This window comes from Ochotona princeps, chromosome 33, assembly GCF_030435755.1.
Source record: "Ochotona princeps isolate mOchPri1 chromosome 33, mOchPri1.hap1, whole genome shotgun sequence".
Classification (NCBI taxonomy): domain Eukaryota; kingdom Metazoa; phylum Chordata; class Mammalia; order Lagomorpha; family Ochotonidae; genus Ochotona; species Ochotona princeps.
The window spans coordinates 4,318,221-4,330,778 of record NC_080864.1 but is presented as its reverse complement, the minus strand read 5'-3'; the positions used below and the strand labels follow the sequence as shown (position 1 = coordinate 4,330,778).

General features: G+C 66.0%; 1 protein-coding gene across 1 annotated transcript; it reads left to right on the top strand.

Annotated features, from left to right (window-relative positions):
* The first annotated feature begins 1,236 nt into the window (after window positions 1–1,236).
* Window positions 1,237–12,466, top strand: ATP8B3 (ATPase phospholipid transporting 8B3). The gene is made up of 26 exons (XM_004595924.2): window positions 1,237–1,310; window positions 1,540–1,631; window positions 1,884–1,997; window positions 2,316–2,414; window positions 2,498–2,559; window positions 2,640–2,712; window positions 2,816–2,886; window positions 3,152–3,234; window positions 3,331–3,489; window positions 3,597–3,685; window positions 4,016–4,209; window positions 4,345–4,579; window positions 4,798–4,954; window positions 5,193–5,381; window positions 5,462–5,574; window positions 6,356–6,520; window positions 6,615–6,726; window positions 7,401–7,476; window positions 7,737–7,848; window positions 7,943–8,318; window positions 8,471–8,694; window positions 9,645–9,728; window positions 10,481–10,720; window positions 10,817–10,955; window positions 11,105–11,229; window positions 11,616–12,466. Exons 1-26 carry the CDS (start codon window positions 1,262–1,264, stop codon window positions 12,462–12,464), a joined length of 4,281 nt encoding a protein of 1,426 aa, XP_004595981.2. The 5' UTR covers window positions 1,237–1,261; the 3' UTR covers window positions 12,465–12,466.
* Window positions 12,467–12,558: the final 92 nt, after the last annotated feature.

Sequence of the window (12,558 nt, the reverse complement as noted above, 5' to 3'; positions counted from 1 at the left end):
CCGCCCCGTCCTCATCCCTTACACCTCAGGCAGCTTCCCCACAACCAGCCTGTGACCCCGCCCCTCACCTCAAGTCCCGCCTCCCACCATAACCTTGGACCCACCACTCCCAAGCCCGCACAGCCAGTACCCTCCATCTTGCAGGCCCCGCCCCTCTCCCCATCCCCGCCCCATCCTAGGCCCCACCCCTCTCCTCTGGCCCCTCCCCATCTCCTAGGCCCCGCCCCTCGCCCCAGCCCCGTCCCATTCTGGACCCCATCCCTCTTCTCTGGCCCCGCCCCTCTCCGCAGGCCCTGTCTTCTCTGGCCCCGCTCCTCTCCCCAGGCCTCACCCCTCATCCTCTGGCCCCTCCCATCTCCCGTGGCCCCGCCCCTCTCCCCAGGCCCCCCATCTCCCGGTCTGCTCTCCCCAGGCCCCGCCCCCTGGGAACTCTCCCGTGGCCCCGCCCCCGTCCCTAGGCCCCGCCCCGCCGCCCGTTCCCACCCGTTCCCACCCGTTGGCCCCGGGCTAACAGCTCCATCCAGCCCGCCCCCCACCCGGTGTCCCGCCCACCCGCCCCGTGCAGGTGAGCACCGTGCTGCTCTGGCTGCTATCCTGGGGGACCCCGGCCCGCCCCGAGAGGAGGGGAGCTCCGGGGGCAGCCGAGGGAGCCCCCGGGCACCTGAGGAGGGGGCAGCCGAGCAAGCCCCCGGGCACCTGAGGAGGGGGCAGCTGAGGGAGCCCCCGGGCACCTGAGGGGCCGCGTGGTCGCCCCCCACCCCGCACCCCGACCCCGGGCCTCTGCGTGTGAATGGCCCCCGCTGCCCTGGGTGGGCATTGGGGTTCCTGCAGCGAGCCTGGGGGTTCATGCCGCTGCTGGGGGGGCAGGGTGGCCTCTCGGCGCCGGCCCAGGGGACAGGTGAGGCCAGGGATGGGTGGAGCTGCTGTGGCTGGCACGGCCTCCCCAGGAGGAGACCAGACTGCAACTCCCGGCCACTCAGCTGCAGAAGGTTCTGGGCTCTGGGTAAGGTTTGGCCTCCGTGGACACTGCAGGAGCCCAAGGCAGCCAGGGAGCCAGCAGAAGGTGAGGCGCACGGGGGTGGGGGGTGACAGCAGGGGCAGGAGGAAGGTGTGGGGGTCGTGGAGATGGCCCTGCGTGGAGCACACATGTGTGGGTGTGTGTTACAGGACAGCAGGGTCCAGGGAGGTGAGAGAGGCAAGCGACTGTCGGGGGGACAGCCACTGCCTTGACCCCAACCCTGTCCCTCACAGCCCCACCAGCATGGGCAGTCTGACCTACAGAGACCACCAAGACGATGACAAGAACACAGGTGCCCGGCTGGGGTAGTGAGGGGAGCCCACCCCCACCCTCCCCTCCATGGCACACTATGCTAGCTGAGCCCCTAGATCTCAGGAACCCCTGGGGAGGGGTGAGAGGTTGGGGCTCCCTTGCTCTTCAGAGCCTAGTGGGCAGGGACCCAGCTGGCCCCTTTTGTTTACTGGGCCTGGGTCCCCCGGGGGGTCGTTAGCGCGGGCCTCAGTTCTGCTATGTGGCTTCAGCATTCACCTGGGAGGTCAGAGCCAACAACCGTGCCTTCCAGAGGCAGGCCAAGGAAGGGGGCTTCTTCTGCTGGCAAAACAGGAAATACAAGGTGGGAACTCGCCCATTCTGCCTGCCTGCCCACTGCCCACTCCTACTGGGTGCCAGCCATGGGCGGTGGGGAGTACCCTCTGCCCTGTCCTGGAAAGTGAATGTTGAACCCCGTGGGGATACCATGACTGCCTGTGCAGCCCCGGGCTGCATCTCCCATGGGATGGGTGGCAGCCTTGGTCTGCTGGGCTAGGCTGGGCTGGGTGGGCTCCGGGCCGGGCAGTACCCCCCATCGGTGCCTCCGTCCTGGCAGACCAACCTTATCCACACGGCCAAGTACAACGTCTTGTCCTTCCTGCCACTGAACTTGTACGAGCAGTTCCACCGCATGTCCAACGTCTATTTTCTCCTCATTATCATCCTGCAGGTGAGGTGGGCTGAGGAACGCCCCCCCAGGGGAAGGGGAAGGGTACAGCGGGCGCAGTGCCGCCTCCTCCTCCAAGAAGGCCTCCGGGTCCTCCCCCAACCCACCGTGTTGGGGTGACCTGGCATGTGCCCAGGAAGAAGGTGGAACAGAGGTACCCTGGGGTGGCCCAGAGCCCTCCATGCCCTGGGGGCCAGGAAGTGCTTGCGGAGGTGGCTAGGGAGCTGGGAGTCAGCAGGTCCGGGCCAGCAGGGGCGGGCCTGGGGTACAGGGAGGGGTCACAGGTGCAGCCCAAGGCCGTGACGCCTCCACCTGCGGCAGACTATTCCAGAAATTTCCACGCTGCCCTGGTTCACGCTCTTCGCCCCGCTGGTCTGCCTGCTCTTAATCCGCGCCACTCGCGACTTGGTGGACGACATTGTGAGTGGGTACCCCCCGCATCGTGGGTGTGTGATGGGCCAGGCTGCCCGGTGGGCAGGGTCCTGACTGCCCCTTCCTTGCAGGGGCGGCACCGCAGTGACAGAACTGTCAACAACCGGCCCTGCCAGATCCTGCTGGGGAAGGGGTGAGGCCATCCCCGCTCCCCGGGCCCCCGTGTCCCCACCAAGGGGGCCCCCTCTCAGGTCTCCCTTGCCGTCCCCGCAGCTTCCTGTGGAAGAAGTGGAAGAACCTGTGTGTGGGGGACGTGGTGTGTCTCAGCCAGGACAGCATTGTCCCGGTGAGCCCAGGGCCTGAGCTGGGGTGGCGGCCGGAGGAGATGGACTAGCCCAGGCCCGCTCCTCCTCACCCCTGCTATGCTATGCCCCCCTCCCTGGCTGCAGGCGGACTTGCTCCTACTGGCCAGCACCGAGCCCAGCAGCCTTTGCTACGTGGAGACGGCCGACATCGACGGGTGAGGGAGTGACGGGGGTGGGGGTGGCTGCCTGGCACCCGAGGCTTCTGTGGCAGAGGGCTGGGACTAAGGCAGGACCCATACTGCGTGACCTCAGGCACGCTCTCTGCCTCTCTGGGCCCCTGTCTTCTGATGGGCAGCTGGCGCCCAGTAGGAGCTTGGAGGAATGTCAGGGTGAGCAACTTTGAAAGAGGTTTGAGGGCTCCCCGGCCCACCAGGGACGTGTGTCACCCATGGTCACCTCCCTGGCCTTCCTTGTTGTCAGAGAGACCAACCTGAAGTTCAGGCAGGCCCCAAGCGTCACCCACCACGAGCTGACCAGCGTGAAGAAGATGTCGTCCTTCCAAGGTGGGCAGGGTGCTGGGGCTCACGGCCCCTGTGCTCAGGCTGGGAGTGGGGTGGGGGGTGCCTGACAGCAGCCCCGGCCCCCCACCAACCTCCCAGGCACGGTCATGTGCGAGGCACCCAACAGTCGGATGCACCACTTTGTGGGGCGCCTGGAATGGAACGGCAGGAAGTACCCGCTGGACATTGGCAACCTCCTCCTCCGCGGCTGCAAGATTCGCAATACCGACACCTGCTACGGCCTAGTCATCTACGCGGGTACAGCCGCCTGCCGGGACCCTAGCCGAGGGAGCAGCCAGCAGGCGACGGGCGGGTGGGGGTGCTGGGCCGCGTGGAGAGCAGCTCCATCCAGCCCAACCCCACAGGCTTCGACACGAAGATCATGAAGAACTGTGGGAAAATCCACCTGAAGAGGACCAAGCTGGACCTCCTGATGAACAAGCTAGTCATCCTGGTGAGCTGCCATGACAGCCTGCACCGGGCCAGGGGCCAGGCACCGGGCACCAGCCACAGAGCCACCGGGCACCGGACACAGAGCCACCAGGCACTGGCCACAGAGCCACCAGCCACCACCCACCCATCCATCCACCCACCTGTCCATTGATTCACCCAACCATCCATCCCTCTTTGCTGTCCTCTTAGTGGGTTTGGAGTAGACAGCTAGGAAGGAATCTGTCCCAGGATCCCAGCAGACAGTTCCTGGTGCTGCGCCCAAGGACAGGGCAGAGGCCCCCAGGGTCCCTGGTGTCTCCCCAGCCACCATCACTCACGCTCCACTTTGCAGATCTTCCTGTCCCTGGTGGTCATTTCCCTGGGCCTGATGGTGGGCTTTGCCGTGACATTCAGCGAGTTCAGAGAGAAGCACTACTACCTTCCAGCCGCCAGGCAATCGCGGGGCTTGGTCACAGAGTCTTTCTTCATCTTCTGGGGCTTCGTCATCCTACTCAGTGTTATGGTGCCCATGGCCATGTTCATAATGTGTGTGGGGTTGGCGGGCCGGGGGCGGGGCCAGGTGGGCTGGGGGTGGGGCCTGTACCAGAGGGGCGGGCCTAGGCAGGCAGGGGTGGGGCCAAGCCTGTGCTGTGTAGGGGTGTGACAGTTTCCCCCTCACAGAGCTGAGTTCATCTACCTGGGGAACAGCGTGTTCATCAACTGGGACCAGCAGATGTACTACGAGGAGCAGGACATCCCCGCCAAGGCGCGCAGCACCAGCCTCAACGACCACCTGGGCCAGGTGGAGTACATCTTCTCGGACAAGACGGGCACGCTCACGCAGAATATCATGACGTTCAACAAGTGCTGCATCGCGGGCCGCATCTACGGTGCCCACCCCGGGGTCCTGGGGGCTGTCCTTGGGGGTCCAGAACCCCTGGGCTGCTGCAGAGGAGGTCCCCTGGTGGGACAGTGGCGAGGCCTGATGCACCACCGTCTCTCCACAGGTCCGGATGAGAAACAAGAAATCCCACAGCAGGTGGGGTCCTGTCCTGCCAGGGATGGAGGGGTCACGGGATGCCTGGGAGCCGGCTGGAACCAGCCTGTCCCTGCCTCCTCCTCCTCCTCCCGCAGGAGAACCCGTACCAGTGGAACCAGTTCGCCTACGGCAAGTTCCCCTTCTACAACAAGGAGCTATTGGGCCTGGTGCGCACCAACAAGAACCAGACAGTGCGCGAGTTCTGGCGCCTGCTGGCACTCTGTCACACCGTGATGGTGCACGAGAAAGGCAGTGAGCACGGGTCATTCCCCCACACACACACACCTGTTATCCCACACCCCCACACACCGGTCATCTCCCCGATACGTGTGTGCACACACACACACACCTGGGCCCCCAGAAAGCCTGTGCTGGCAGGGAGGGGGCTGGGTGCACCCTATGCATTCCGTTCTCCGGTCGCGCGCGGGGCAGCGGGGCCCATCTGTCCCACCTCCCTCAGCCCTCAGCAACCTGGCCACCCCGGGGACAGGTCAGCTGTTGTACCAGGCGGCATCCCCGGACGAGGAGGCACTGGTCACAGCCGCCCGGAACTTTGGCTACGTGTTCCTGTCGCGGACGCAGGACACCATCACGCTGGTGGAGCTGGGCGTGGAGCGGGTCTACCAGGTCCTGGCCATGATGGATTTCAACAGTGTGCGCAAGCGCATGTCGGTGCTGGGTGAGCCCCACGGAGGTGGGGCGGGGTGGGCAGGCGGGCTCGGGGGAAGCCAGTGTGGGCAGCCGCGTCTCCTCCCCCAGTCAGGACCCCAGAAGGTTCCATCTGCCTCTACACCAAGGGCGCCGACACCGTCATCTTGGAGCGCTTGCGCAAGAGGGGTCCAGTGGAGGCCACCACAGAGGAGGCCTTGTTTGTGAGTTGCTGCCTGCCGGGGAGGGGGGTGCCCTCCTGTACAGGCAAGCCTTGACTGTAGGCGGCCACATCCAGTCGCACAGGTTGGACACTGCACCACGCACCTGCTTCTGCAGGCAAGGAACAGGGGGAGCTGGCTGAGGAGAGGCAGTGGCACAGAGGGAGGCCACCCCCACCGCCCACCTCCCAGCTTGGGTTGCAGGGCCCACCCAGCCCAACCCTGCCCCAGATCATCCTCATCAGAGGCTCTAGCACAAGCCATTCTGGTGGGCTGCCCCTGCTGGCCCCTGCTGGCCCCTGCTGGCCCCTCTAGCTTGGCGTGGGCTGGCACACCAAGGCGGGGGGCCTGTGCCCCGGGCTGTGCGCCAGCTCGTCCCTTCACCCATACTGTGGTCACTCCAGGTCTCAGCCATGAGGTCAGCCCAATAGAGACTCCTGGGCCAGCAGGGGAGGGTGTGGCAAAGGAGCCCCTTCCCCTCAACCCCAGCTCCTTGCCCTGGGAGGGGGCGGGTCAGGGTCACCATCAGGGAAGCATGGTTGGAACAGTGATCGTCCCTGTCACGGGACAAGTAGGTCAACTGAGGCCCCAGGCTGGACAGCAGGGCCCAAGCGCGTCACCCATCAAAGCCTGGGGTCACTTATTGGGGCCAACAGCCTTCCTCACAGACCCCTGGGATTCCAGAGGGGTCCTTCCCGCCTGATTCTGGGTTCCCCAGCCCCTCAGTCGGGGAGAGCCCTCACAGGGGAGGCTGGTTACTGAGGGCCCCACGCCCGGCACCCAGACCTTCGCCCAGCAGACCCTGCGCACGCTGTGCCTGGCCTCCAAGGAGGTGTCCGAGGACGAGTTGGCTGAATGGCAGCGGAGACACCAGGAGGCATCCCTGCTGCTGCAGAACCGGGCACAGGCCCTGCACCAGGTGTACAATGAGATGGAGCAGAACCTGGAGGTGCGGGACCCTGCAGCCCACCTGCCTCTCCATCCTCTGCCCGCTCACCACCCTCACCCTCAGCCTTGCTCTCCCATCGCCCCGCCCCCACCAGCTGCTGGGGGTCACGGCCATCGAGGACAAACTCCAGGACGGCGTCCCTGACACCATCAAGTGCCTCCGGAAAGGCAACATCAGGGTGTGGGTGCTCACCGGGGACAAGCAAGGTGCGGCCCGGCTGTGCGCAGGTGGGGAGTGGGGGTGTCCGTCCTGCTTGTCCCCCCCAGGACCCTGTGGGGCTGACATTCCCAGACGGCCACCAGGTGGGGCTCCTTGTCGCTGGGGGAGTGGGTTGGGGGACCCCTCTGACTTGGAGCCCCATGCCTGGGTCCCCAGGTAGGGCCCCTTCCCGCCCCGTGTCACCGGAGACCACGTTGAGACTTTAATGGGTTCTCTGCCCTGCACGCACATGTGTGCAGGCTAACACCCGGGGTGAATTACGTACACCTCTCCCCACCTCCCTCAGGTTTCAGAAGACATTGAGCTATTCTTGTGGGTTCCCAAAATTAGCCTGTGGGGTGGGCAACCCCAACCCTGACCCCAACCCCACTGCTCCCCCACCTTTGCTCCGAGCTGCTGCCAAAGCCCCAGGAACAGCCCCTTGGGGGCCAGGCCTGCCAACAGCACCTGTGGGGCGACCATCAGGGCAGGGCGGGGCCTAGAGGACGGGGGCGGGGCATGCAGGACGGAGGTGGGCGTTGCTTGGGCAATGGGGCGGGGCCTGGGGGACAGAGGTGTGGTCTGGAGAGTGGGCGGGGTCTGGGCAATGGGACAGGGGTGTGGCCCCTAGGGTCAGCACCCAGCTGCACCAGGCAGGCTCTGAGCTGGCCGCGTTTTTCAGAGACAGCAGTGAACATCGGCTTTGCCTGCCAGCTGCTGTCCGAGAACATGCTCATCCTAGAGGAGAAGGACATCAAGTAGGGAGTGGGCAGGGGCACAGGTCGAGCCCACCCACGGAGGCCCAGGCCCCAGGCTCCACAACCCGCATCCCCAGGCCCAGGCCCCACAACCCACATCCCCAGGCCCAGGCCCCACATCCCTACCCACCAGGCCCCACATCCCAGGTCCCCAGATCCCAGGCTCCACAACCCACATCCCCAGGCCCAGGCCCCACATCCCCACCCCCCAGGCCTGACTGACCAACCCTGAGCCCACCTGCCTGCCTGCCCTCCTGCAGCAGCATCCTGGAAACCTACTGGGAAAACAACAACCTACACCCGAGGAAAAAGGGGTTGTTACGGTCGCTGCCCCAGGCCAGGATGGCCATGGTGGTTAACGGGGAGTTCCTGGTCAGTGAGGGCTCTGGCAGGCCAGAGGTCGGGGAGGGATGCTGGGCGTGGCGGGTGGGCTGACGGACCGCCACCCCTGGCTGCTCTCCCCCAGGACCAGCTGCTGCTGTCGCTGCGGAAGGAGCCCCGGGCGCTGGTGCAGAACGTGGTGGTGGACGAGGCGTGGCAGGAGCCCGGCCTGGGCAGGCGGGACTTCCTGAATGCCCGACGGATCTCCATGCTGTGGCGGAACCTCGGGGGGCAGCTGAACAGCCCCGGGCAGCCCCGCGAGGAGGACGAACAGACGCAGGAGTGTCCGGAGGTGCTGCGGGAGCGGGCCTTCGTGGAGCTGGCATCGCGCTGCCAGGCTGTCATCTGTTGCCGGGTCACCCCCAAACAGAAGGCCCTGATTGTGGCTCTGGTTAAGAAGTACCAGCAGGTGGTGACCCTGGCCATCGGTGACGGCGCCAATGACGTGAACATGATCAAGAGTGGGTGGCAGGGCCCCCTGAGGTGGGTTGGGGGGGGCGGCGCAGGGTGGTGGACCCCCAAGGTGGGGTGGGAGGGATGGGGGGCCCCCCTGAGGCGGTGGAGGGGCACACTGACGCTCACGACACCGTCACCCCGCCCCCCCCACACACAGCTGCAGACATCGGCGTGGGGTTGGCCGGCCAGGAGGGGATGCAGGCCGTGCAGAACAGCGACTACGTGCTGGCCCAGTTCTGCTTCCTGCGGCGGCTGCTGCTGGTGCACGGCCGCTGGTCCTACATGCGCATCTGCAAATTCCTCCGCTACTTTATCTACAAGACGCTGGCCAGCATGATGGTTCAGATCTGGTTCGCCTTCTACAGTGGCTTCACTGCACAGGTGCCCGACCGCCCCACGGTGCCCTCCCCACCCCTTGCCCGCAGCCCGCTGAGCGTGGCTGGCTCGCTGCCCTGCTGGGGAGGCCCTTCACACCCTCGCGGACATTTGGTAGAAGGGAGTGTCGCGTGAAGACGGACGCTCTTCCATGTCCGTCCACACCCTGGGGCCGAACCCCACTAGAGAGGAGACGGTGGGGGTCGCGGGACTCCCCCGTCCCCTGCCCCGTCCAAGGCTCTTGCAGGGAGGGGTCGTGATGAGTGCCATCCAGGATGTGTGCAGTGAGCAGGGGTGTGGTGCCTGTCCCTCACTGGCACAGGGACAGCGCTTCCAACCGGAAGGTTCATTCCCGCAAGCAGCAGGGGCTGGGCCAGGCTGATGGGTGGCAAAAACCCCCGCGCTTGAGCCATCCCAGCTGCGTTAGCAGGGAGCCAGATCAGAAAGTGGGGCAGACAGAGGCCCAACCTGAGACACCACCATGCCAGTCCCAAACCAAAACAACAACCAAAGTTTGAGAAGTACTTGGTTGGGGCCAATGTAGTGGTACAGGAAGTGCCTCCACCTCCTGCTGTGCTGACATCCCACACTGGTACCAGTTCATGTCCCGGCTGCACTACTTCCCCCTCCAGCTCCCTGGAAAAGCAGCAGAGGATAGCCCCAATGCTTGGGACCCTAGACCCATTCGGGAGGCCCAGATGGAGCTCCTGGCTCCTGACTTGGGCCTGGCCCAACCCTGGACGTTGCAGCCTTTTGGGAGGGGCGGCTGGTGAATAAGTGGATGGAGGCTCTCCCTCCCCCCAACCCCCATAACTCTTACCTTTCACATAAATACGTCTTGACTCAGAAAAAATACTTGTCTGCTTGGTTGGGCGACTAAGAGCCAGCTCGTGCTCCCAGAGTCCTCCCCCAGGGCTGACGGGCCCTCCCAACTCTGCCCCACTGCCCCCCCGCAGCCCCTGTACGAAGGCTGGTTCCTGGCCCTCTTCAATCTGCTCTACAGCACCCTGCCCATCCTGTACATTGGGCTCTTCGAGCAGGTGAGCAGGCCCCGGGGCTCCCCAGCTCCCAGCCCACCACGAGAGACAGCGCTGGGGTGGGTGACCCCAAAGAGGCCCAAGTGATCCTGTGTCGCGGGATCACATAGAACATTCTAGATGATGAGGACGCTCTGCACACTCCCTGAGGTGTGGTGGCTGCTGGCCACATGTGGCCTGCGATGTTCCCTGCCGTGGTTTCTTTATATGGTATATATTATATATCTCCAAGTCAGATGAAGACAGTGAGACCCTGGCTCACTCTCCCAGTGCTCCACCCGGATCCCCCCAGTGGCTGGGCCTTCCCCCACTGCTCCCTGCTCCCAGGGCGTCGGTCGGCAGCGGGCTGGCTCAGGACCCGGGGGCCATGGCAGCCCCTCTTTCTCGTGCTCAGGAAGCATGGACAGGGTCTCCTCAGTACCCCGGGACCCCAAGATCTCCTGGTTGCTCGGGCCCTTCCAAAAAGCTGAGGCCATGTCTCCCGGGGGCTCCCAGCACCCATACCCCCTTGCCCCTGGCCTCCCCCAGCTCCTGCACACTGGGTCACACACCCCAGGGACCCTTCAGCACCCACACCCACCCCCTCACCCTGGCCTAGCCTAGCTCCTGAGCACCCTGGCCGCACACATCCACACCCCACCCAGGTCCAGGGCCCCTTTGTTCCCCACCCCCTGGTAGCCAGTGGTACCACGTGGGACACCTCCCTCAGGGCTCCAGGCCTCTGTGTGGGGGTCCATCCCCGCCCTGTCCCCCAGGACGTGAGCGCCGAACGGAGCCTGCAGATGCCGGAGCTATACGTGGCAGGCCAGAGGGACCAACTCTTCAACTACGGCGTCTTCCTGCAAGCCGTGGCCCATGGCACAGCCACCTCCCTGGTCAACTTCTTTGTGACACTGCTGGTCAGCCAGAACTTGGCCGGGCCCTCGGGCCTCGGGGACCAGCAGTCCTTCGCGGTCCTCGTGGCCCTGTCGGGGCTGCTCTCCATCACCGTGGAGGTGGGGCAGTGGGCTGCGGGAGTGGGCAGAGCTCATCGGGTGGTGGTGGGCGGGGGCCCCACCTGCCCCGGGGCTGACGCCACCTTGTGGCTCTAGGTGGTGTTGATCACCAAGTACTGGACGGTGCTGAGCCTGCTGACAGTGGTGCTGAGCCTCAGTGCCTACGGCCTGCTGACCTACGCCACCCAGAGCTACCTGCTCTTCCGTATCTCGCCGGTCACCTTCCCGTTCCTGTGTGAGCGCCCACCCGGCCTGCAGGGGTGTCTGTGTGTCTGTGTGTGTGTGTGTGTGTATGCAGGTGGAGGCAGGGAGAGCCTCCTGTGATGGTGGGAGAGAGCGTGGGGGGTGGGTGGGCCGCGTTGTGACCCTGCCCTGCCCCCCCAGATGCCGACTGGAACGTGCTGTCACGTCCCTCGGCCCTGCTGGTGGTGCTGCTGAACGTGAGCATCAACACGCTGCTGCCCGTGGCTGTGCGCATCATCGTCCAGGAGCTCAGCAAAGCGCGCAAGGTGGGGAGGGGGGCCCAGAGAAGGTTCTGGAAGCGGCAGGCCGTGGGGTGCCCCATCCCGGGGTGTTTGCAGTTTCCAGGAGGGAGGGACTGGCTGGATGACCGCAACCAGGCATGGCGGCCCAGGCCAGCGCGTGGCCGGGGATGGGGTAGGGTGGGGGCAGCACGGTGGGCGGTGTTCTTCCTCCCCAACCCGCACAGGCGGGACACCGCGTTGGGGGTGGGCTGTATGTGTGTGTCCAGGCTCTGGGCTCCTGGCCTCCGTCCAAGGGTCCCAGGGAAGGACACTGATTCGCTGATTCTGATGGGCTTGGTGGGAACCAGCTTGGCGCCCTATGGGAGAGGAGGGAGCGGCTGACCCCCGAGGAGTCGTGTGTGCCCCCACAGAAGGAGGAGGTGGCCCTGGGCGAGGACATCCTGGCCGTGGAACCCATGCCGCAGCTCCGCCGGGAGTCTAGCAGGAGGCGCTCCAGCTATGCCTTCTCGCACCGCGAGGGGTATGCCAGCCTCATCACTCAAGGAACCAGCCTGCGCCGTGCGCCGGGTGCCAACCCCGAGGTGACCTACGAGTCTGTGGGCGAACCCCAGGACGAGGCACCGCCCGAAGCTCCCCGGACCCCCAAGAGGATGTCCCTCGGGGACAGGAGGCCGTCGGTGGAGGCGGCCATCCCGTCCCCGGACTTGACGCTGTCCTTGGACGAAGCTCCGGGGCCACAGCAGGCCTGGGGCCCCAGGACGCGGGAGCCGCGGACCCTGTCGCCCCGCAGGCGCTCTCAGACGCCGCCCGTGCCCGAGGAGGCGCCTGTGTCCCTGCCGCAGGTCCTGGAGCTCGCCCCGGAGAGCGAGTCCCAGCTCCCGGAGGAGAAGGAGGAGGAGGAGGAGCGGGTCGAGAGAGAGCAGGGGTTGCTCGACTTGGGGTCCTCCCCGTGGAGGATCCCCCTTCAGTTCTGGAGGAGCTGGCCGCACGCGTGGCCGCGAGACGCCCACCCGGACAGGGAGGACGCGCCGCCCGCCGCCTCCGCTGCCCGCGCCTCACTGCCCGCTGGCTTCGGCGAGGCCCCGACGGCCGAGCAGCCCATGGAGGTGGAGCCGTGGCCCGTGGAGGTGGAACCGTCGCCCATGGAGTGGCTGCCGGTGCCCCTACCGGCCGAGGAGCAGCCGCGCGACCCGAGGCCGTCGCCCAGCGACCGCGGAAAGGAGTCCTTCCCGTTCTCCAATAAACCCGGCTTGGCCTGACACGGCGCCGCTTCCGGACGCGCGTGCGCCGCTCCCACGCCTCCCCTCCGCGCCCGCAGCGGCCCCAGCGCGCTGCGCCCCGGATTTGCAGGGA